We start from the raw sequence: 24,942 nt of genomic DNA on the forward strand, positions 1-24,942 counted from the left end.
GCTAATAATCTTTGTGAATTTTATTTCTTTTACTTGTGATTATCTCATTTAATAAATTTTAAATCTTTTTAACAGTTGTTTGCATAATAATATAATGAATAATCTGTATAACATTACATCAAGTACTTTAAAGTATCCATATCCGAAGCTATTTTATTTCATGTTATACTTTATTTTAAGTTATTTAATTAATGCTGTTATTATAACATGTTATGTTTTTCTGCTATTTTTTAGAAATCAGCTTGATAATTTACCTGTGATATTCAGTATGATGCACCCTCTTGATGACATATCTCCTATCATTCATAAAAGAAAAGATGGTTTGCCCATTATTAGTTATTTCTGTGATCCATCTGAAGAAATAATATTTTGCTCTAATAAACCATCTCTTGTTTTGACATATAACAAAAAAGGATATCATTCTATATGGAGATTGCGAACTACAACTTTTCAGGTAAGTTTCATCTCAACTAAGGTGTGCTTATCTTGTAATATTGAGTAAACATCTTTCCATAGTTCTTTGTTTTCTTTTAATATTTTTTATAGATTTGCTTTTGAGCTTCTGCTTTTTAATTTAAATGTGGCAATTTTTTTAGAAGCATGGCTTTATCTATCTAATATTATATTTTCAAATTTTTAGTACCATTATGCTATGTTATAATGAGTATTTCATTTGTATATATTTTTAAATCCATTTTCATTGTAAACATTTTCTTTTTACTGTATTTTAATAGTTGAAGTTTTTAATCTTAGAATTGAATAATTAAATTGTTAAATAGTTTTAGAGCTCATAAGATAAATTTTATAAACAAAGTGTTCTTTTATATTATTTTTTATATTTTCACTATGTTCCAGTTTTTTTTAAAAAAAAATAACTATTAGATTATTGTGTGATCTATTTTTCTTGTAGAAATAAATGTTTAATTAGTTTAAATTTGTTTTTTTTTTCTCTCATAGGAAGCAGAATATGCTTGTTCTAAAATAAAAATTCAAAATTTAAATACTAGCAGTACTCCTTTGACTAAGACCACATCCCTCTCCTCAAAGAGCAAATTAAACTTTTCAAATCGAACTCCTTCAACAAATGTAAATAGTCCATATTCCAGTTATCCTTCAAGTAGGGTTTCTTCACCAGCTAATATGCAAGCTAGATCTTTTAGTCCTAGCATATCAAGCTTAACTCATATGGCTACATTAAGGTAAAGTTTTCCCTGTTTTATTAATATACAAAGATAGTCAAAATTCTCAGAATAATTAAAAAAAAATGATTTACTCATGCATATAATTCTGTTTCAGTCGATCACAACCACCTTCTCATAACACTACATCTTCTCATCCTCAAAGTTATACACCAATGAGTACATTAAGTTGTAGAAGTCCAATATCTCCTTCGCAAAGCTGTGATGCCTCGAAATTTATGGAACCTTTAGCGCCTGATATATGTTTTGATCAAGAATGGGTAGATTCTACGAAGTAAAAGTTTTTTTTTCTTTTTTTGATGTACACTTTCATTTATTTAACTTTTTAGTACCAAAAATTTTATTTGTTGAACTAAGGTTTATTCATAATGTCTGGGCCTTAAATAAAAATAAAAAATTGCAGCTACTTTATCAAACAGCTCCAATAAACAACTACAAAAAAAACATTTAGAACTTGCACACTCTTTATTCAGCAACTTAAAATTATAGAGAATTGCAAATACACTGGTTAATTTTACTTTTTTGTCTAGAATTCCCACTTTCTGGAAACTTTTTTTTTAAATTTTCTTTTGCAACTTTGCCAGAAGACTAAAAGTTATTTTTTTATTAGAAGTAGTTTGTTGGTTGTTAGAAGATTATATTATACTCAGGCTCCTAAATAAAATATTAATATATTTTCTTTTAACCTTCAAACTAAACAGATGTATAAAATTCTAGATTAGTTATTAAATATATATATATATATCAGGGGTCTGTCTAGACATTTTGTGAAAGGTTTTTGTAAAATTGTGAAAAAATTACTCGTAATTTGTGAATATAAAATAAACGTTAAGCACATTTTACAACCAGGGTCCTGATTATGCTCAACACTATAAAACTATAATTGAAAAAAATTAAATTTTCAAAAATAAACAGCAATTGCTGCTTCTAAATTAGAGATGCAACATACAAATATTTGGTATTTAACCTATACTGCTGAACGTAGAATATTGATTTCGGACGAATAATGGAACAAGCGTCTGCTGAAGACAAAACTTAATTCGTTAGCACCCATCTTTCTTCCCCCTCCCCTGGAAAGGGTTTATTCGATTAACAAAGCAATAACGAAGATAAATTTGTGAAGGTTCCGTTCAAATTTCTTCTAAACAGACTCCTGTGTATCTATATATATATATATATATATATATATATTAAAAGTTATTACGCATAAATAACTTCAAGACATTAAATGCCATGATCTGAACATGAGTCTCTAATGAAAGATCTATACACCTTTTAAGAATTTTATGCTCTCACAAACTTTGGTATTGTAGTTTTTTTCCGAATCTGATATATTAAATATTGGGCAAGCTAGGTTTCAAAAAAATTCTATCAATTTCTGACCGTCTTGGATCTCCAAAAGACAATCCAGTTAAAGCATACTTCTGTATGTTATCTCCATTCAAGTCACTTTTTATACAAAAATTTACTATACAATACTGTACAATTTACTTTAATATTAATTTAAAACTTCTTTTGTCCAAAGAAAACTATGCAAAAACTAATTTGTGTATACAGCTAGTTGTCGTGTTTACATTTACAGTAATTTCCGGTAAATAGGCCGCACCCACAAAAAACATCGTTAAAAATTTCAATTTTCATCTTATAGGCTTCTTTTTATTCGATGTAAATCAATCTCTTTTGTTTTTTATTAGATATTAATTGCTATTTTTTTTTATTATTTGAAAGCTAGTTTTTATTTTTAAATTGTATTTAGTTGTTAGCTTGTTTTTTAATCATTAGTTGTTAGCTTATTAAAAATATATATTGTTATTTCTATAATATAGATAATTATTTTAATTAATGAAATTTCTTAAGATGGGACATTTTTAAATTCACCCCATCATAATCTACGATCAAAACTGAACTAAATTTATTGTAATTAATTAATTTTCGGAAATTAACAGTATAATTGAATTATCGTAATATATGGGCGCCATATTGGAATTTCCGAAAGCGATCCGAAATTCGGCAAATTCATTTAAAAAAATAAGAAAGAAAAACGTTACCAGAGTAAACATTACGAATTAGGTTCGTTATTTTGGAAAATTTTTGCTAAACATCTGATTTTGAATAAATCCACCATGATCAAAAAATTCTCACTTGTGGGATGGGATAAAAAAATTCTACATATAGGCCGCATCGGCGTACAGGCCGCGCATCGTGACAGCCCAACTTTTAAACACGTATAGGCCGCGGCCTATTTACCGGAAATTACTGTATTGAAATTTATGTATATTTTTATCATAAAAAATAAGCTTGATTTTCAGTTTATTGAAGAATATGAAAGATTGAATTTATGTAGCACATTAATATAAAAATTATGACTATATGAAGTAAGTTATTGGTCCCAATATTTTAAATAATCTAAGTTCATTTGCACTTGACTTTTGTTCTTATTTACTATTGTATATGTAAATTTTAAGGTATGGGCAATTATTTAATTTTAATTATATTTTTATAGCTATGATAAGCCTGAAAAAGCCAGCAAAGCATTTTTATCTACAGATATAATTGGTTACAAATATCTTTGTTTCCTATTGAAAGATCATCGATCACTTCAGTAAGTTTAAAAGTTTTGTTATAATTCTCTTCTCATATCGTATGTACATTTAGATAAAAATTTAGGGCAATATTTTTTAAAACTTATATTCATTAGTTATTGTTTGTAGTGATACAGGAAAATTTATCTCATTTTTGTGTTAATTGTAAATGCATAGATATCTTACGATTGCACTTTTAATGTGTTTTCTTGTTGTTGTCATATTCTTGGATGTTGCAATTAGGGAAAAAATAAGGGAGTCTCAATTTTATCAAAGGTCCGGATAAAGGTTGCTGCTAGCTCTGGTGCTTCTAGGCTGTAAAGGATTTACCACATTGGATCCAAAAGTGCAATATGCCAAGTCTTGAAATATTTGTTGTGAAAGTCAGATATTTGAAAATGTGTTTTAGTGTGGGCTAAGCTTTGGAGCAATTTTGGCATTATTAATATGTTCTTGACTTATCGTGAAAATTTTTTTCCACAATGCCCACCTTTTAGAATGACCCACCTGGGCATGATACAGGCATCTGAGGGACATATTTGTTGGCCACTCTTTCAGGGGCACCATATTAGGTGGGCCAACGCTGCTCCCACAGTAAGTACAAATAGTACAGAGAGGGAAAGAACATCCATGCCTTGCCCGGGATTTGAACCCAGAACCTTTCTGATGCAAGGGCACTTCCCTAAGCAAACAAAGTGCTGAAGCAAACAAAGTTTGCTGAGAGGCTTTCTAAGGTTGTGTGTTATCTTGTTAATAATTTATAAAGGTAGTGTGTAGTAAAACTCATGAAGGTAGAATAATACTTGATTACTTTTGGAAAAACAGTCCTTGGCAGTTTTTAGAATTTACAAGTACTTTATTTTAATATTTGAAAGATAGAAAATGAAACAATTGCTAATTTTGGTATTGATTGTTTAGTACCTTACATTTGTTTGTTTACATTTTTAAAGACATACTTTAATTTTTGTTTCAACTTGCAAAAATTGACTGAGATGAAACTGAAGCATTCTTTAGGCATACATTATGAAAAATCATATTTTTTTTAAAAACGGACAAGCATGTAAATAAAAACATTGGTTAGAGAATTATATTGATATAATTTTCTCAGCAAGAATCTTTCAAAATTCTTAAATACTGTATGCCATATTTCTCTGATTCTGTGTCTTAGTATTTTACATGTTTAAAAAGATAATGTCAAGCAGAATAATAAGCAATTTACCTTTGAAATTAAATGACAATGATTGAAAACATATTTAAGGCCCTCCTCCATTGCCACGTCTTTGACAGTTCAGTTTGGTTGTAAGGAAAGTAGTTTCTTTTTTTTTTAAATAAATAAAAAAAATTTAATTTTGCTACAAACAAAAATACTTTTCCCCATATATAAGTAGTAAATGAATTATTTAAACAGTTTAAAGTGTAACACACATGACATAAACACTTTGTAATTGTTTTACTTTCATAGGCTTGTTAAATTTCAAGAGAATGAAGAAAGCAATGAGTGGACTTTTGGCAGCATATCATCAATTCCTGGCATTGATGCAGAACCTCTCCCAGATTTGAATCTCATTATAGTTGTGGACATAAATTTCACTCTGTCTTTGTATACTGGATTAACAAAAGTAATTGGTTTATGAAGAATCAGCCTATATGACTATGTTTATAGTTTGCAGGGAGTACAGCAGTTTAAAAAAGCTTGGACAATTTTGGGATCCCCGTAGAAAAGTCATATAATATCAGGACCTGGGAAAAGTTAGGCAAAATTAAGTGCCTGAGAAAAATATAGCATTTTTCTGAAGATAATTTTAAATCTTATATTTTTTACTAATTAGGATAAATTGTTTTTCAATTTTTTGTGCAATTATTTTAAATTATTTTAAACCTTTTTCGTAACTAAAGAACGTTTTTCTACTTTAGTGTGTATGATAAAATTATGTTTAAGTAAAATTTGTTCACTTGATTTAAACATATGTATTTAGCAACAAAAGAAAAATTCTGTTAATAAATGTACATGATAAAAAATAATCAATTAAACTTGCTAAAATAAAATAGTATTCACTTCAGAATTTATTATATAATTTTCTTAAATTATTTTATGATAGATATGTAAAGCTAATTAAAAAATGTTTAATAATGTAAAACTTAAGCTTCTGTTTGCAATTGTATTTTTTAGTGAAAAGTGTGAGAAAAAGAAATTTTGTTTAAGCGTGTTGTTTTTAAAGTTGTCGTTTACTTTTTAGGTTGATTAATTTTATATTTTATTAATTGGTACACTTAAAAAATTTGCAAGAAAAAAGTTATCCTGGAAATTTTAGGTAAACCTGAAAGAATGAGAGAAAATTCATCTAAAGCTTTGCCAGACACCCTTGTTTGTAAAAATAATCATTTTCCACCTCCTGAAATTATCTCTGTAATACTGTAAACAAAACTTCCAGCATAATTTGCTGCTTTTTATTTTATGCAGGATCCTTTCTCACTGTTAAGTCTTCTTCTAGAAGGTGTTCATTGGAAAACTTTTGTATAGTTCTTTAAAAAAAAGAAATGTGGTTAAAACTATAAATAATAAAATTTCTGTATAACTTGTACTATGCATTCAAATATATTAAAAAGTTGTGATTGTATACGCATATCCTTTAAATTTTGTTGCATTTGTCTGAAAAATTTTTTTTTAAATATTTTTTTAAAGGTTTCAAAAGTTCATGTTACTGATTTCTTTGGCCCAACAGGAGATAATTCTTTATCGTCCAGTCATTTACCGCCTCACTTATTTTTTACTACTCCTAAACGAACTAGTTTGATATCCTCAACCAGACCTCCCAGTGCTGTTGGAACAAGGTTTGGAGATGAAGTATGTCATACCTAATTATTTATTAGCATTTTTAAGAAATGTTTAAAATTAAGTTGATAACACATCACATATTTAATTTTTCTTTTTATAATTGTTATTAACATGCTAGTTTGATGTTTAAATTTGTTTATTTCCTTTTTATTCAAAATATATCTTTAAAAAAAAAATATTGCCAATTTTTACTTTTTTTTATTAATTTTTTTTATTAAACTTTTATATTTAAATTCAATTGATTTTTTTTTTGTTACACGGTGGGAAAGTTGCTTCAAATTAGTATTCCTAATAGTTGGTAATTAGTGTTTGATTTAGCATTATTTTTAGCATTGTAGTCAGGGTCGAAATTCCGCAAGGCATGGGAGAAATTTGGAAATTTTAAATTAATTTATGCTTATTAATCTAAATGAATGTATCTATTTGTTGAAAGAAACTTATTGTTTAATCTTCCTTTCATACCAGAGAGACAAATCAATAAAAGGTAATATGAAATTTTTTTAAAAAAAGTCACTTCCTCTGGCTTAGTCTACTTTCTTTAGGATTTAACTCAAATATTGAAACTATTATTAAATGTTCATTACTCTCTTTATTAATTGTATATTTATTATTTTTGGTAAACTTTTCTTACATAAATATAAGTATCATTTGAGGAATAAAAAAGAATAATCTAAGCCAATTTTGTTTTATTAATTTTAATATATAATCAAAATTTTAGAGTACTTAACTGGTATTTTGGGTATTTCTGATTAAATATTTAGAAGTCTAGTAGCATGTAAGTGTAAAAGGTACGTGTGAGGCAATATCATTTTCAAGCCCTTTTTTTATTTATTTCTTGTTTCTCTTTATTTAATAGTCTATCCTTTTAAAAAAATGCCTTTATTCAGTATAGTTTTAATCATAATTTTTTTTATTTGTTTCTTAAATTTAATGCGTACAGGATACAGATGCATTCTTACATAAATTTCATGAATAGCATTTGCTGTTACACTTTTTTGTTTAATTTATTAATGAAAAAGTTTTAGAGCAAAAATTATTAAATGACTAGTTAATGCACTCGGTGTTGCAAGACTTGTCATAATTGTGTTACAGATGTTATAAGGATTATTGATAGTTAAGAAGGAAATTATATTGATACTATTGTCTTCTAATTTGAATAAAATAGTTTTCTAAATTTAATAAATATATATAAATGCTAAATTTTATAACTAAACTTATTTTATAACTATTACTAAACTTATATTTGAAGACAGCTTTTCGATATTAAATTACATGGTAGTGTAATGCATGGACCAGTAATGTTTTTGATTGTCACTAAAGATAAATCCCGGGCCCTTGAATATAGTTCATTAGTGTAATTCTAGTGCAATGTTAACCAATTAAAACTTTACATTGATAATATAATTAAAAATAAATTTTAATTCAAGCAGAAAAAGGACATTTTATATTTAACATTTTAACCTTATTTTTTATTAATTAAATTCTGTTACTATTATGTGCCTATTAATTTAATTCTGTTACTATCTCTATTTTGCCAAATTTGTAAACAATATTCCCTTTAGGAATTATTTTTTCAGCAAAAACATTTGAAAAAATGGATTCTATCTGCTCGGAAATTGCTAGATTTAACCTGTTACTGAATTTGGGATCAACATTTAAAACTATAGAACTCTTACAAACAGTTAAATGAATTTCAATTTCAAAAGTTCATAATACGTGAAGCTTTTTTTAAAATTTATTTAAAGAAAGACTATATCTGTACGTCATTTTTATTTCAGTCTGAAGTCTTATCTCCTGTTCCTATGGTTGTTGAAGAGCCAAGTTGCAAAATCGTTCCTGATGAAATATCATTCTTTCAAATTGGTATTGTAAAAAATGTCAGAGATGGTGTCAAGAATCGAGTGACTTTAGTTAGTATTATTTAACATTCTGTTATTACAGTCAAACCTCCAAAGAACAGCCACATATTTATTTATGGACTGATCATTTTCCCTATGATTTTTATTGAGATTTAATCTCTGAACTGTGGTTTCTGAACAACGACCACCTATTGTTACCATAAGTTTTGTTTCAGGTTGCATCTTTGACAACTTTTTCTACTTTTACATCCTTAACTTACTATAATTTTAAATGCTAACATTGCTAAACTGATTGCCCCTCAGGGTTCATTGCATTTCAATCATTAAGGAGCAATTTTTGGAACAATCTACAGATAAACTGCATCTTTCACGAGTGGTTTGCATGTTATTGATCTTGATCCAGCATTCACAATGAGCTGCAATTAATGGCGAGTCATCCTTCGGCTTTTATTCTATACTTTTCGGAGAAATCACTCTATCCTAGTTTGCATGAAAGACGTAATTAATGCATGCGTCTGACCAATATTTGTTGACACATGTTATTTTGTCTTTCTTTAAGCTCTAGACAATGGTAAAAATTTTTGATGGGAACTGTAATAAATAAAAAATTAAAACATGAGTGGTAATTGCTAACAAAAATTCCTTACATTGAATCATAAATCAAAGTTGTGAAAAAGGAATAAATGGGCATAAATTAGTTTCACTACATGACTGTGGAAAAATTATGACATTTAAATAAAAAAAGAAAGATAATCCTTATTGGATCAGTATGTTAGTGGATTAAACCTACTTTTTGGGACTAAAAATTTGGATTAAGAATTTTCCAGAATAAATATTCTATTAGTGAATTTTTTATATTTTTAATAATTCATGACTCATTCATGATGGGAACTGTAATAAATAAAAAATTAAAACATGAATGGTAATTTCTAACAAAAATTCCTTACATTGAATCATAAAACAAAGTTGTGAAAAAGGAATAAGTGTGCATAAATTAGTTTCACTACATGACTGCAGAAAAATTATGACATTTAAATAGAAAAAGAAGGATAATCCTTTTTAGATCAGTGTGTTAGTGGATTAAACCTACTTTTTGGGACTAAGAATTTGGATTAAGAATTTTCCAGAGTAAATATTCTATTAGTGAATTTTTTATATTTTTAATAATTCATGACTCAGAATAGTGACCTTTTCTTAACCTCTTATATAGGTAGAGTCGAGTAAGGGACTGTTCTTCGGAGGTGCTACTGTACATATTTTATTAAAAAACTTATAGTTATAAATTTGTCCTGCTATTTATTTTAAGAAATATTTAATTTAATAATTTTGTATTGTAGGAAACATCTGGTGGATATTTTAGGTTACAGATACCAGAAGTTTCGATTTCAAATACCGGTAAGGATTTTTTCATTTATATGCTAAGCATTTTAAAATAAGCTAAGCTTTCTGCAAAAATAACTTAAAACTTTTTTTTTTCAGTTCACAAATGTTTGCAAGCCTTAAAATTTGTTTTGAAAAATGAAGTCTATACTCATATGTTTGTGAAGTGGTATTGTGCAAGAAATGCTCCAGGACCTAATGATATGACTACTAAATCAGAACTAATAACATTTTTAATTTGTTTATTAAATTTATTGGGTTATGATGCAGATAATGTTATATTGGGAAACTGCAAACAAGATTCCTCAATAGGACCCACACAGATGAAAAAGCAGAAAACTCACGAGAAAGGTTGTGATGAGGTATGTAGTATATATAGATAGTAATGTTGGTTAAAATTTTTAATATAGGTGCTATAAATAAGTTTTAGCTTAATCGGTAAGCGAAATGGGGAAATAATAAATTAGGCTACAACTTTTTTAATAATATTCAGAAGAAATTCGAAAGTTTAATAGTTTTATTGTCTGATTTTTTTTGTAATATAGATAAAACCTATTGAGACTTATTTTTGCATAACAAATAATTCTATTGTAAAAGTTTGAAAATTGTACTTATTTTGATTTAAATGTTTTTTTTATCTGAAATAATATGAGTAAGGAGTTTTCGTATGCCAGACAACAACAGTTTTACTCAGTGATTTCTCACTATATTTTAAATATATTTCTTCTTCTTGAGAGAAAAACAATATTGTCTTTTAAATTATTCGAACCATAGTAGTAGGTCACGGAAGAATATTGAAATTTTTACTTAAATATTGTTAAAATTTTGTTGTTATTTAAGTTATTGCATTATTATTTATTATGATTTTTTCTTTAGGATTGGATGTATCTCGTATCTGAAAACCTTCATAAACAGAATGTTGAGTTTAGATTATTAAATCAGCTGGCCTATTTTTCAAGTGTTCCAATTGAAAAACGCCATATTGATAAATCTGGACTTCTTTATAAATATATGGCACAAATATTATTTTCATTGCATTTGGTATACGAGGTATGTTTTTATTTAGCAATATATGGTAGAAATATATTTTGAAACACATTACACCTTAACTTTTTTGAAAAAGTTTATTTTTTTAAATTTAGTGTTTCTTTTGTTTAATGTTCTTTGATTTGTAATATAATTTTTTTTATCTTATCAAGAGTAATTTAAATTCTGGTTTCATTCTTGGAATTTTTACTTGGTTTCAGATAAATATGACTTTTATTATATTAAGGTCAAGTGGAGTTTTATGTAAAAAAAAAAAATAATAATATTTTTTTTACTAACAAATTTAAAAACTATAAAGAATTTTCATAATCACTTGGTTGTACATCATGCGAAAAAAAAAAGAATACCACCCTGAATAATTTTTGATCTAATGATCAGATCTTAATGTTCTATGACCCAATCTTAATGGTTCGAGGGGATGACCTCAAATATGCTAATTAATAAGTGCAGACAATATTTTAAGTTGCAAAATACGACACAAATCAGTACTTTCTCTGAATAAACATGCTATTTTTTTTGACAGATTCAGATTTCGGACCCCCCCCCCCCTCCCGAAAANCCCCCCCCCCCCCTCCCGAAAAATAGAAGATAGCCGCAATTTGGGAAATATGGTCCCAATAGTTTGATCAGAAGAGTGCTCCAAAGTTTGGACCCCTTAATGTTTATTTTATTTTTTGTGTATTTCGCTATACCTCGAGAACTTTTTAAGCAAGTTAAAAAAAATTTGCGCGCAATTATAAAATTTATTTATCCAAAGATAATTAATTCCATGTGAAAAGTAACTTTTAGCAAATATTTATTAATTTTCATTATTTTACTTAATAATGGTCAATCAAATTGTAATTGTAAGGTATAAAATTTTTTTGCATCATTTTGAAGAACATAATTTTGCATGGCAAAATACAAAATTTGAGCAAAATCAGTTGAATAGTTCCTACAAAATGGAATTTTAAATATCTGACTTTTTTGAAATTCAATTTCTCAGGAACTATTTGACTGATTTTGCTCAAATTTTTTATTTTGCCTTGTAAAATTATATTGTTAAAAATGATTAAGAAATTTATATACCTTACAATTCAAAATTTTTCCGTCCATTATTAAAAAAAATAATAAATATTTACTAAAAATTATTTTTTGCGTGGAATTATCTTTGGGTAAAAATTTTTATTAATGGTGTGCAAAATATTTCAATTCGTTTAAAAAGTTCCCGAGATATAGTGAAATATGCAAAAAGTTAAATTAATATTAAGGGGTCCAAACTGTGGAGAGCTTTCCTGACCAAACTGTTGGAACTCAGAAATCCAAATTAGTCGAATAAAAGGTATGCTTATTCAGAGAAAGTAAGTTATTGTTTCAGATTTTGTAACTTAAAATATCGTCTGCACTTATTCATTAGCATATTTGAGTTAACCCCTTCAAGCCATTAAGAGTGTCCTAGAACGTGAAGATCCGATCATTAAATCAAAAGTTATTCAGGGTGGTCAGTTTTTTTCTTTCTTTTTTTTTGGCGACTGTGCATCTCGAATATCAACTTACACGGGGAAATATGGACTCTTAACATACAATGATGATGAATGTTGTATAAAAAAATTTGTGATAATATTTTAATATTTTTTACGTGCAATTCTGATATGCTGAATGCCAATATTCACTGATGTAAATTATAAATAATGATATTTAAGAAAAAGAACTTTCTCATCACTCTGCATTAGTGAATGCAGAGTGTAATAAAATATTTAAAAAGGCTGTTATGGTTTAAATTTAGATTACCTTTTTTTCTTTCTTGATATTTACTTACTATTTATAGGATTGTAAACTGGATGTCACTTATTGGGAAGATTTATCGCCAGTTTGCAGTTTTCTTTGTGAATTAGCAAGGCAAGTATTTGAAATTAAATTTTTTTCCCCAACAGCTATGGAATTATGTGTTTTTAATAATTTATTCTGATATATGCAGTAAGACCCACTAGTTTAATGAGGAAAATGGAGATTTTTGTTTAGCACAATGTTATAAATGTATTAGCATGTACTCTTTCAGTTAGAATTTTATTATTCTTATATATAACAAGGGAAATAGTTTTTGAAGCATGAAATAATAATAAACTATTTTTAAGTTAAAAACAAATGGTTCACTACATATAGTGACTAAAAATGTAGTAATTGGAAAGGAGTAACTTTTCTTAAAAAATTGGCATGTACTAGTGTTGCAAAGTTATTACAAAATATTGGGCAGAATACAAATACAAAATATTCATACCAAAACAAATGCAAACACTATTTTTTTTACATAAATTATTAAATGTCGAAATTATTAATTAAATATATTCGCTCTTCTCAATAAAGATTGTCTAGATGTAATTCATATAAGCTTTTCTTTAAATATATTTTACTTTCAATTCAAATTGAGTGTTCAGATTTAACAAGGATTTTTCTGTTATGCTCTGTTTACCCCTAGAATTAAGTTTAATTACTAGTGAAAACTTCTGCAAGATTTAATTTTCAAAAATGTTGTAAGTTTTTTATGCTTAAACTTATGTGTTTGCAATTCCTTTTCTGATATCTCAAACGAATGTAAATATAATAAACATGTGACAGTCATGTAAACTTTTTCTCAACAAAAGTGTGACTTAGAGTGACTTAGCAATTTTTGACTGATTTCAAATTTAAACAGTGATAAAATGAAATTTAAAAATCTAAAAATCATATTAGCCTTGATTAAGATAAAAAATAATGACTATTAAAACAATCTAGAATTACTTGAAGAACAGTAGAATTGGATTAAGGTTTACAGCACTAAACTTAATATAGTAGATTCACTAATAAACTGAGTAGATTATTTCCAGTAGAAAATTTGTTTTATGTTATTCATTCAAGTTAGTAACACCATGTGAAATTTTCCTTGAAAAATTGGACGAAGGTAAATGATTTTTAAATTGAATAATGATTGTCACTTTTTTATTACTTTCCATATTTTAACTCATTTTTATATTGTTTCTTTTTGTTTAATTTTCAAAGTTGCAGTTAATGCCTATCTACATGCGTCCCTGAGCATGGTTTTATTGTAGCGATGATCAGCAAAAAAGTTATATGTATTGTGCTTGGGAACTAGGCTCAGAAAATTTTTACTCAGAATTCATATTCTAGTTTAATTTTAACTTTCGCAGCATAGCCTCATTTTACTTTTGTGTCATTAAATTATAATTGATTTAACCAATATTGCTTTTACCATGACCTTTAACATAATTTTACAAACAATTAAATTCTTCTAGCCTCTTAACAAGTAAATAAAATTTTATAATTAAACTTTTGTTTTTATAACTGCCAAATATTACTTAGTATTACACTCAAATTTAAATTTCTTTAGTTATTATGTTCTGAATCGGAAAAGATTATTTTATAAGGGAAAGAACATTTCAAGATATTAAAAACAAACCTTGTTTCAGATACAAGTAACAAAAATTATAATTCTTATTTTAGAATTTCACGTATTAGTTTTTTTAACGACTTTTTAATATTTTAGTAATTACATTTTGTTTTTGTTCATATTTTTATAGAGTAATTGCCCTAAAGCAATGTAAAAGTTTCAAATAAAATTAAAGGTATGAAAGAAATTTAAAAATGTAGTTTAAAGTAATTTTTTAAAAATTGTGCAATAAAAGTTCACATGTAGTCCACAAATACTTGTACCTCGCTCAGCTAAAAAGATATGCATTACTTAACCCATTTTTAAGCCAAGTATAGAAATTTATAAAATGTGGTATTATTTTTATTGAAATATGCTTAAATTACATTCATTAAGACATAAAAAAAAAGTTTTGTGTATGAAAAATAATATTTTATTTAAAAAATAAAATGATGTGTTTATGTAACACTGGCCAAATCGATAGACAAACCATTTACTTGAACTCTAGTTTTTTGTGATATATGATTTATTTTGATCTTATTTACAAAACTTGCAACTTTAATCCATATAAAATCATATGATTTATCTCAAATGGAATAATTATAGATTTTCATAAAATCAAATTTGTTAATGACCATTTAAAGTTAAAACACTGGCATAGTTTAAAAATTTCTCTACAAAAAGTGTTTACTTGAATTGAATCATTAATGTTTTATGATGTCTTCAGAACCCTTGACAATAGCAGTGTTAATAGAAAAATATTTATTGAAATTGTGGGTTATGCAACTTTGGTCAAAAATAGGTTAATTAGATATACATTCCTACCCCAATTTGAACTAAAATTAATTTATAAGAAAGTAAGGTTTTCATGAAAAACTGAGTTGACTAACTTTTCCCTTTTTTGTAGTATGTTTATGGCAATATGATTTGTTGGATTCGACATTTAGTTTTGATCATAATTTGGAAGTAAATAGTTTAATTTTTGATTTCAATAATTTTTTCTTCCTGTTATCCTTAATATTTTTTGATTATTTAATAATTGTTCCATGATATTTTAAAAATGCTGTTAAAATAGATTTGTAAACTGATGTATCCAAAACTTTGTTAATAGAGAGCTTCGTCAACATAAATTTCTCGACCATTATTGGATAGACTTTCCAGAGCAATTCGAGTCTGTGAGCAAAAATATATTGCTACCAAATGGTATGGTTTATTGTTTTTTTTAAAACATTTCTCATAAATTTTTTAAAAGCATTTTCTAAAATTTTCTTACTTTTAATTTTTCATATTTTGCTATTCTATTATTCAGTTTTAATTTTTCTGATAAAAACAATCACAATACATGGTACAATTTTGAAATTCCCAAAAAATTATACTTTTAACCAAGTTATGAGTACAAGTTTCTTTAAACTGTTATTGATTTTGAAAAAATATTTAGAAATAAATATTAAACACCCTCTTTTTAGAAATCAAGAGATCCTAAATGACTATGCTATCTTGTGCAATTGAAAATTGCTTTAAGTGTTTAGGAATTTATGATGCTTTAGAATGTATTGCTATGTAAATGTTTTATTTATAGTTTGTGCATTAAAATTGTAAACCATAATTCCTTACCACATTTTCTAATAATATTAAATTATAAATATTTGTTATTTCATAAAAGCAAAAAGGTGTTATGGTACCTTTCTAAACCTTGTATGTATACATATGTGAAAAAAATTTATTTTTCTTAAAGACAAGTGCAACAATGCCTGTCTGTCTTATTTAATTAGATTTTATTACATATCAAACAAGGAAAGATAATTATCATTCAATATGTTTATTTGTACAGAAAGTTAAAACATTAAAAAATACATGCGCAGTGGTATGTATTTTTAATGTTACATTAACCTACATACACAGTGGTTAGTGGTAAAATGCATCAAATTTAGAGATTTTGAGAAATTTAGTTATGCAGAGCATAAAAACGTAAGGAAAGCTTTTTGCAAAATAAAATAAAATAAAAAAGAATCAGAGTAATTAGATGTTCAAACTTTCATATGTTAAAATTAACCTTATTGTAATATTTAACTTACTTTCCTAAAATTTTTATATATATATTTATTTTCTATGTAAAACATAATTGACTGTAATCTTTTTAGAGGAGTTACGAAAATTTGTATTGCCAGCATACCTGACTGTAGTCCCTTGTATATATCGCCAAATTAAATCATTTCTCACATCAGGCAGTCCAGATATGATATTTCCTTACATTCCCAATGTGACCAAAAGATTACAAGCTATTAATCTGGTAATAAATATTTTTCATGTTTTGATAATAATTTTTACATACCATTACCATACATACCAATTGATTTTACTCCTAAACTAATTGAAGTTAGTAATTCTTACTGAAAGACCCAGATTCTATCTGCAGTGGTATCTTGAAGACCACCATACTTCGGACTGTTAAATACCAGTTACATGAGGGGAGTAAAGTTGGCTTGTGCGTAATGCTGCTATCATTGCTATCATCACAAGATTCAATCTCAAAATTGTGGAATCTTATCCTCTATGACGTCTTTGATCAAAAACTGTGTGTTGCAGGAGTATTTACTTCTTGTTTTATTTCAAATAAATTGAGTATCATATATACAAAATATTTTGTATAATATCTCCAAGTAGTAATATACAATAATTAATGCAGAAAAATTATAACCTGAATAATGCTATTTTCTATATTTATAGTATTGCAAAAAGAGCTACAACCTTATCAGGGAAAGAAAATTTGATTATTTGTTGATAAAAGTTGCTATATATTTTGGTTTCAAATAAAATTTTGTTGAAATTATTTTAATTATTAGAGCTTGCCAAAATTGAATTTTTCCCAGTTAAATTAGCTATGGTAGTTAGAAAACATTAATAGAAATTTACAAGTATTTGCAAATATTATTCTTAACTTTAATCAATTTATAACATTATTATTCACCTTCAATTTAATTTGTTAAACTTATTTTTTATAATTTATTTTGTAATTATCTGCTGTAATTATGAATTAATTTAATATTTCAGGTCTATGCTGTTCTTACTTCAGTTGATTCACCCATAAGTTCGGCAAATGCTTGTCTTTATAAATTAGTCACACCAGGTAAAATTCAGTCATACTTATTTCCTGCTTTTCAACTTTACTTGTTCAAGTAAACTTTGTTTAATTTGCTATTTAATTGATATATTTCAATACCTTAAGCAAATACAGGGTTCCCACGGTCCTTGAGAGTCCTTGAAAGTCCTTGAATTTTTTTTTGCTAAATTTAGGTCCTTGAAAGTGCTTGAAAAACGTCTTAGGTCCTTGAAAAACTTGATAGGTCCTTGAATTTGTCCAATACTGCCGGCGGCCNATCTGTAACTAACGTAAAAAGCATATGTTCCACCAGAGAGTTTTGGAGGAAGATTTCGGGAATTATTGCAGTCCTGTAACATTAGTCTTAACACATATTGTTTAACTTTTTTCTACGACATAGCAATATTGAGGTGATTTTTAAAATTGTAGTTAAATTTGTTGCCTTCAAAGTTGCACACGTTTGTTTTTGGAATATTACTCAAATTGTAATGAATAAATTAAATTGAGATTTTGTGCCAGTAAAGAGGGTTATTTACTTTCATTAGATTGTGAAATACTCACATTTGAAAATGTTAGCTCATTAGTATTGAAATACTCATTATTTATATATATATATGTATATAAATGAAAGCTTTATTTTTTTTTCTTCTATAAAATTTCCTTTATTTTTAATAAAATGGCTTAGTTGATGAATGTTAAAAATATTTAAACAATCATGTTAACTTGATATATATTTTAAAAATTGATATTATACATAACCTTTAGATCCATTGCAAACAGAGATAATTGATGATAATGTACTTCAATCTTGTTACATTATTGATAAGCATCCAAAAAAAGCTGCTGTTTCTCTTCTAACTAAGCTGGGTGAGTATATGTTTTTTGGAAAACATTATTTTAATTTAAAAAAAAAAGAGTTTTTAATGTATTTATTGTTTGTTTTTAAACACATACAATAAATTTTTAAAAGGTTTTACTGAAAAGGAAATCAATACTCTCCCGATCGGCATTGCACTTCCAATCAGAGATGCCTTGATCAAATGTTGGCATGAACCATCAGGATTGTGGACAAAAGATGTTTATGACTTAATTGGTAATTATTTGTAACTTTACTATTTAATGTGGAAAATATTTTGAGCCAAAAAAAGAGTGTGATATAGTTGGGAACCAATTATCCCAACTGTGCCATCTGGATATCATTCCAGATATTTTTATTATCACTAAAGAATAGCAATTATTAATCATCTATAACAGGGGTTTCTAATTTACATGAGGCCGGGAGCCGCAACTAAAAATACCAGTCAAATGGTGAGCCGCAACTTTATAAAAATTTTATATAAGACTCTTTTTATGTTTGAAGAAGCATTAAATATTACTGTCAGATTACTATCAAGTTGTACAAAACAAAAGTATTGAATTACAAGTTAAAATACGAAGTAGATTTTTACCTGAGAAATAAATTTTTTTGCACGGTTGGTATGTTAAATTTCACAGAAGCGAAGAAATTATGTTTTTTTTTTAATGAAAGAAAAGTGTTTTAAACTCGTATAGATTTTTAAGAAAATTGTCAGCAAAGAATGGCAACTTGTATATTTTTGTTTGCGAGCCACAATAAAAGGCTTCGTGGGTCGCCAGTTAGTAACTACTGATCTATAAGTCTGGTATTTTTTTAATTTTTATGTAGACCATTCAAAATGGCAAGAAAAATAGCAATAAAACAAATAAATTAGGTAAATTTTACGAAAAATAAGAAAATTAGTTTCAATCTTAAACCTTTGTCAACTGTATCTGCTGAAGATTTATTTTAGTCCTGTATTATTATTTATGTGTATGTACTTAAACATTCTAGAGTGTATTCAATCTTTTCATGGCATTTGTGAAGCTATATGTCGCAAAATTTTTTAAGAAGGAATAACTAATATGTTTGTTCATTGCATAGGAAGAAGAGATTTATCTTCTTTGCAATCCACTGAAAAAATCAAAATACCATTGCAAACAGTGAAACCCAAACAAGAAAACTCAAAAAATGGGTCTAATAAGGACAATGATGATGGTCTCAATCATGTTGACTTAGAAGTAAGATTTCTAATTTTCTACAAACTTTTTTAGTTTTATCAAATATAATATAATCTCTCTCTCTATCTATCTATATCTCTATCTATATATACAAAAATAAAAATTTTGTAACCAGTGTTGCTTCAGACCTTAATTCTTTGTATATATTGGCATTGACAGACTCTCTGAATTTTCCATGTTTTCTGAAAGTTCTGAAAAACATCCCATTGAAAGTGCATTACATAATTTCTTTTGCCAGATGTTTGTTTTAAAACGGCAGGAACGTCCAAATTTTCCATAACATCCTTTTGATTTTTCATTTTTATTAGAAAAAAATATTAGTATAGCAATGCAGTGTGTTATTTGGAGGAAAGAAAAAAGAAGAAATAAGAAAGCCTAATTTTGTTTAATGAGATGCCTGAGATTGTTTTTTCTTCGATGCACAGAATAGTGCAATAAACTTTCATTCTTTTTTTTTATTCACTTTCTTTTGTAACATAATTTAGAGGCCTGACACCCAAATATAAGTGGAGGCAAGTTTTGATTGCTACAAATAGGCATATATCTCTACAAATAGGCTATTTTCAGATAGTATCAACGAGAAAAAATGTGGTCAGAAATTTCTAATTTTTGTAATAAGAAAAGTGTAGAATGTAGTTCAATGAGAAATAAAGTTTTTTGTTTTTGTAGGTGGTAAAAGTTTCGAGTGAGAGGATGAAATTTCGTAGGTTATACAATAAATAAGATATATTTATTTCAAATAATACTTCAAACTCGTGAGATAATGTTATGAAGACCTCTTCAAACATCTGACATTGAACAGATAACTTATTTATTTTTATCTATTAAAATAACTAAAATATACTCCATTTGCATCATTTTAGTTTATTTGCAGAGAATTATCCATAAGGCTTGCATTTTAAAAATCTAAATATTGCAATTTTGTGACTGATTTCCCTTCAAACATGTGTTTTATTTAGGGATCATTTTTTTAGTTCAAGAAACTTTTCTTTCAAAACTTCAAGAACTTTTTCAACTGACAAACTAAATCAATTTCATACTAAATTTAACTTATAAAAGTTTACGAAAACTTAGCTTAAATTTATTATCAGAAAATGCAAAAGAATGTGCAGTTGAATTCATACAGACCTAATTTACCTCCTAACTTAAAAAGTATGAAATTCCTCCCGTGGTTGGTAACCATTAATTTCAAGTATATTGAAATGATAGAACTGAAAAAGCTGGAATGAAATAACTGTAAACTTGTTACTTCAAAAGGATTGAACTAAGATTTAAAGTGTATTTAAAAGAACGAAGCATATGTTATTAAAAATTAGAACTGAAACTATATTGTAGCATATATATTTTAGATATTTCCTTTCATATTTCTTTTTGAATTTCAGGAAAGCAAACAGCTGAAATTAGAAGACAATCCATAATAATTATAATAATTATTTTTAACAAAATAGCTGTGAATTATTAGCCCATAATAAATGACTAAGATAATAAAGTTAATCAATTACAAATATAAGTCGTAATTTATTTTGACTAGATGTTAAATTGTCCATATACACAGTGCTTTTTAACAAATTTATTTGGAATTTTATATTTGTTTAATTATTAATTTAATTGCAGGTTTTGAAATTGAGATTTGGTAAAGATCATAGAATTCATGATGTGTACAATATGCTCCAATCTTCTAAACCAGTCAAAATAAATTTGGTACAAAGACCTGAAGTCAGGTAACTTTTTTAATCTATATATTTTACAAAATTCAAAATTCAGTTTATTACTATTATTTAAACATGAACTTCGAATTATTTATAATAATTTTATTTTCAGTGATCATGAATTTATTGAAGAACAAGAACGTCATTTATATAATTTGTGCATAAGAACAATGGCCGCTACTGTTGGAAGGTGATAGTTTTTCTTATTTTGTATTTCCCAAATACTCACCTGTTATACACAATATTATTTGTCCAATTTGTTTTGTGAATTTTTATTTACATGTTTCCTATAAATAGAGTTAAAGTAATACTTTTTATTAATTATAATGTTATTCTAGTCACATATATCCTGATATATTCTTCCGTGGCTTGACAGCCTTGGGTGGGCCCTGGATTTTCTTCGGAATCTCTACATTTGGTGACTACTTTCCATTTGTGAAAGCCTAACCCAAGTTTTTTTTCCCATTTGCATTGCGAAAAAGACTATCTTACAGCATTGATCTCCATGCATTTTGTCTAATGACCAGTCCATTATTAACTGTATTTTGATGAATTTTACAATGTAAATCAATCTGATGAATTTTAATAAATCAATTTTTTAAATAAAATCCTGTAAAGTGCTAAATTACTTCCACTTACTATAAACTGTTTACCTGAACCCAATCTTCGGTAAATTTTTTTCTTATAAGTCCCCAGAGCCTCCATATTATGTAAAGTGAATGCCAAAATCTCTTATGCATATATCAGAATAGATCTTATAAGATTCTTGTAAAGGAGCAGTTTAGTTCTCAGTTTTAGAAAGTCAGATTTTTAGAAGTAGTTTAGTAACTGAATTTATAAAATTTAGAAATAAACAAACAAAACATCTATTAGCATGCATAATTTATTTGTGTATTTCAGGAATTAAAATAATGTTGCCGCATATTTTCACTTCTAAATAAGTAAAGCTGTTAACCTTTTCAAATTTAGGGGTTTAAATTTTTAAGTGGGTATTTTGTGGATCAAACTTTAGACATTGCAAATATTTCATTTGCTGACAAATTAATTTTTGCATTTTGCGCCAAGCCATTAAGTAAATGTCATTCGCTTAAGCCAGAATATGAACTGACTTATTAAAAATAGACGCCCTGGTATTCATCACTGAATTTCTAATTACTTTTACGAGTGCTATGTTAAATATGAATCAGTATTGATCACTGAATTACTAATTACTTGTCAAGTGATGCAGTGAGTCCCTATGTTGCACTCCATTCTTGACCTCAAGCTATTCAGTGACATCTCTTCATATATGTAGATGTAACAAAGTTTCCTTAAGAGTCAAGGCTATAAGAGCAAAAAAAAATTTTTGGAATATTCAATTCCTGCAAAATCTCTATAAGAAAGTCTATTAATGCGTACATAAGTTGTTATAAAATCGACAAAAAAAATGCGTATTTTGATTGCAAAGTCTCTACATTTTAAAAATTCTGTTTTAGGTGGAAAAATTGCCCAACCGTTTATCTTTTCTTTCTAAATCCACGCTGATAATCGCCTCGTACACTTCCGACATACAATAGGAGTCTGTTTAAAAGGATAGTAGATACAATTTTGTAAGATGTACAAGGAAGACTCATTCCTTAATTAGTGCTTATTACAATAGTGCATTAGTCCTATAATTAGTGCAGTCAATCACATTTCCTCTTTTGCTTGTCGTACAAATGGTAGTAAATTTTCATTTATGGAGTATTGTTTCAGTGTTCTATATATATTGAATTATGTCCCTCCCTGAATAGCTCTGCACAGCTAAACCCTGCAGGTTTTAGATAGAATGTTGTCAGGTCTAGGGAGATTGTTTTTTTTTTAAAAAATATTTAAAAAAAAAATTTTAATAGCATTTTTTACTTTTTTCAATCAAAGGGAATCAGCCACAAGATTTCTGTTTGTTGATTCTCAATTCTCTATGTGTAGAATTTCAGTAGCAACCCTACAATTTGTGCAAACCAATCATCATATTTATCTTTTTTAGTTTTTTTACGACAGTTAGTTGCCGCTTTAATTAACCACTAAATTAATGTCTCATTAAAAAGGATGGTGTTTGTTTCAAATTTTTATGAAATTTCAGTTTATTTCATTTTTAAAATTGTAATATACTACATTGCTTGCTATGCTAAATCTGAAATGCAATCTTTATGCAATCTCAAATCAATCCTAACTGCAACTTTATGTATATGTATTTTAATTTATGTATTGTTGCCATTTTTTTAAAGAAATGTGCATAAAAAATATTAATAAGCATATATTTTATTTATTTAGAGGAATGTTTACATTGAGAGCATATAACCCTGTTGTGACAGAAACGTTGCCAATTCCAAAATTGTGTCTTACAGGCCGTGCACCTCCTAGGTAAAATTATTTCGCATTTTTTAATGTAAAAAAGCTAATGACGAATGTTTATAACTAATGTGATAATATTGATTATGATTAACAATTACGTGGAACACATAAATTAGTATTAAATTCTCAATGCATATATTTCTTGTTCTATTTTTTTATTGAGCTTTGCTGTAAGTTAATTTAATTTTTATTTGATATAAATTGCAAGGATTTTTATTTTGCTGTATTAAATCGCCAACCGACTTAAAATTACTTTTTAAGTTACGCTTTATTTACACTGGGGATTAGCTTTACCTTCTTGCTGTAACTTAATGATGTATCGTTAAATTGCATAGTTATCTACTGCATAATATGCCAACCCATATACATTACTTGCTAAGTTATGCTTTATTTACATTTGGGATTTTCTTTATCGTTTGCTGTAACTTCATAATAATTCTTTAAATTGCAAAGTCATATCTCTCTCATTTACCAATATTTTAGTGGTAAATCTTCTGAAGTTCATTTTAGAAATAATATTTGGTGCATCAATATTGGTCAAGTTATTTCCACTATATAAATATACTTAGCAGTTTGAATGCTTCAATAATTTATGTTTTGCAGCTACTGCTTCGTTTTGTTGACCATGTTGGAGTTTACCCTCTACCCTCATGTTTAGTTTTATGAGTTCATTATAACTTTATATCAGATGAATTATTTCATCTCCATATTGTTCATCTCTGTGTTTGGAAAGATCTAAATTATTGTCGAAATTAGTGTCATAATTTTATTGTATTTAATGTCCTATCTATTTTTATTACATTATTATTTATGATTTAATAGGAATACCACTGTGGATTTGTCTCATATTGATGTTCCATCTAATATGAATATGTGGCCATTGTTTCATAATGGAGTTGCAGCTGGGCTATCTATTTCACTAAATGCTTCTAAGGTATAATTATTTTGCTCACTGAGATTTTTAATAAGACAGCAATCCTTTGAAAAGAGGGTTTCAAAAGATCAATTTATTTTGCATGTTTCCCAATGTATTTTAAAATTTTTTTTTTACTAAATTTATTTTTTCAAAGATTGATTCAACATGGATGGTATATAACAAGCCTCGAAGTAGCAGTAGTGATACACCCACTGAACATGCTGGTTTTTTAATGGCTCTTGGTTTAAATGGTCATTTGTCTCGTTTAACATCACTAAGCATTCATGATTATTTATGTAAAGTAAGTTTTGTTTGTTTTATAAACCATTGCATAAATGATTCTCTTTCTTAATATTGAATGTCTTACAATATCATTTAGTAACATTTTACTTTAAATTTTTGATTACAATTTTACTAGAATTGTAGATTTTAAATTCTTAATTTTGGTTTCAGTACGAAATC

General features: G+C 27.0%; 1 protein-coding gene across 3 annotated transcripts in view; it reads left to right on the plus strand.

Moving 5' to 3' along the window:
* Positions 1–24,942, plus strand: part of LOC107448046 (anaphase promoting complex subunit 1) — a 67,180-nt gene that overhangs the window by 13,981 nt on the left and 28,257 nt on the right. For all 3 annotated transcript variants that reach the window (XM_043040202.2, XM_071187137.1, XM_071187136.1), the window contains 22 exons: positions 235–454; positions 958–1,199; positions 1,297–1,473; positions 3,703–3,801; positions 5,244–5,400; positions 6,465–6,626; positions 8,396–8,527; positions 9,814–9,871; positions 9,956–10,218; positions 10,733–10,906; positions 12,711–12,781; positions 15,418–15,509; positions 16,448–16,596; positions 17,358–17,433; positions 18,172–18,273; positions 18,377–18,499; positions 19,346–19,482; positions 21,097–21,203; positions 21,304–21,381; positions 23,484–23,573; positions 24,387–24,498; positions 24,635–24,781. In XM_043040202.2, coding sequence (XP_042896136.1) covers positions 235–454; positions 958–1,199; positions 1,297–1,473; positions 3,703–3,801; positions 5,244–5,400; positions 6,465–6,626; positions 8,396–8,527; positions 9,814–9,871; positions 9,956–10,218; positions 10,733–10,906; positions 12,711–12,781; positions 15,418–15,509; positions 16,448–16,596; positions 17,358–17,433; positions 18,172–18,273; positions 18,377–18,499; positions 19,346–19,482; positions 21,097–21,203; positions 21,304–21,381; positions 23,484–23,573; positions 24,387–24,498; positions 24,635–24,781 — 2,968 coding nt within the window. The remainder of the gene's footprint in view (positions 1–234; positions 455–957; positions 1,200–1,296; positions 1,474–3,702; positions 3,802–5,243; positions 5,401–6,464; positions 6,627–8,395; positions 8,528–9,813; positions 9,872–9,955; positions 10,219–10,732; positions 10,907–12,710; positions 12,782–15,417; positions 15,510–16,447; positions 16,597–17,357; positions 17,434–18,171; positions 18,274–18,376; positions 18,500–19,345; positions 19,483–21,096; positions 21,204–21,303; positions 21,382–23,483; positions 23,574–24,386; positions 24,499–24,634; positions 24,782–24,942) is intronic.

Source organism: Parasteatoda tepidariorum, chromosome 10 (genome assembly GCF_043381705.1).
Source record: "Parasteatoda tepidariorum isolate YZ-2023 chromosome 10, CAS_Ptep_4.0, whole genome shotgun sequence".
In the NCBI taxonomy this organism is placed as follows: domain Eukaryota; kingdom Metazoa; phylum Arthropoda; class Arachnida; order Araneae; family Theridiidae; genus Parasteatoda; species Parasteatoda tepidariorum.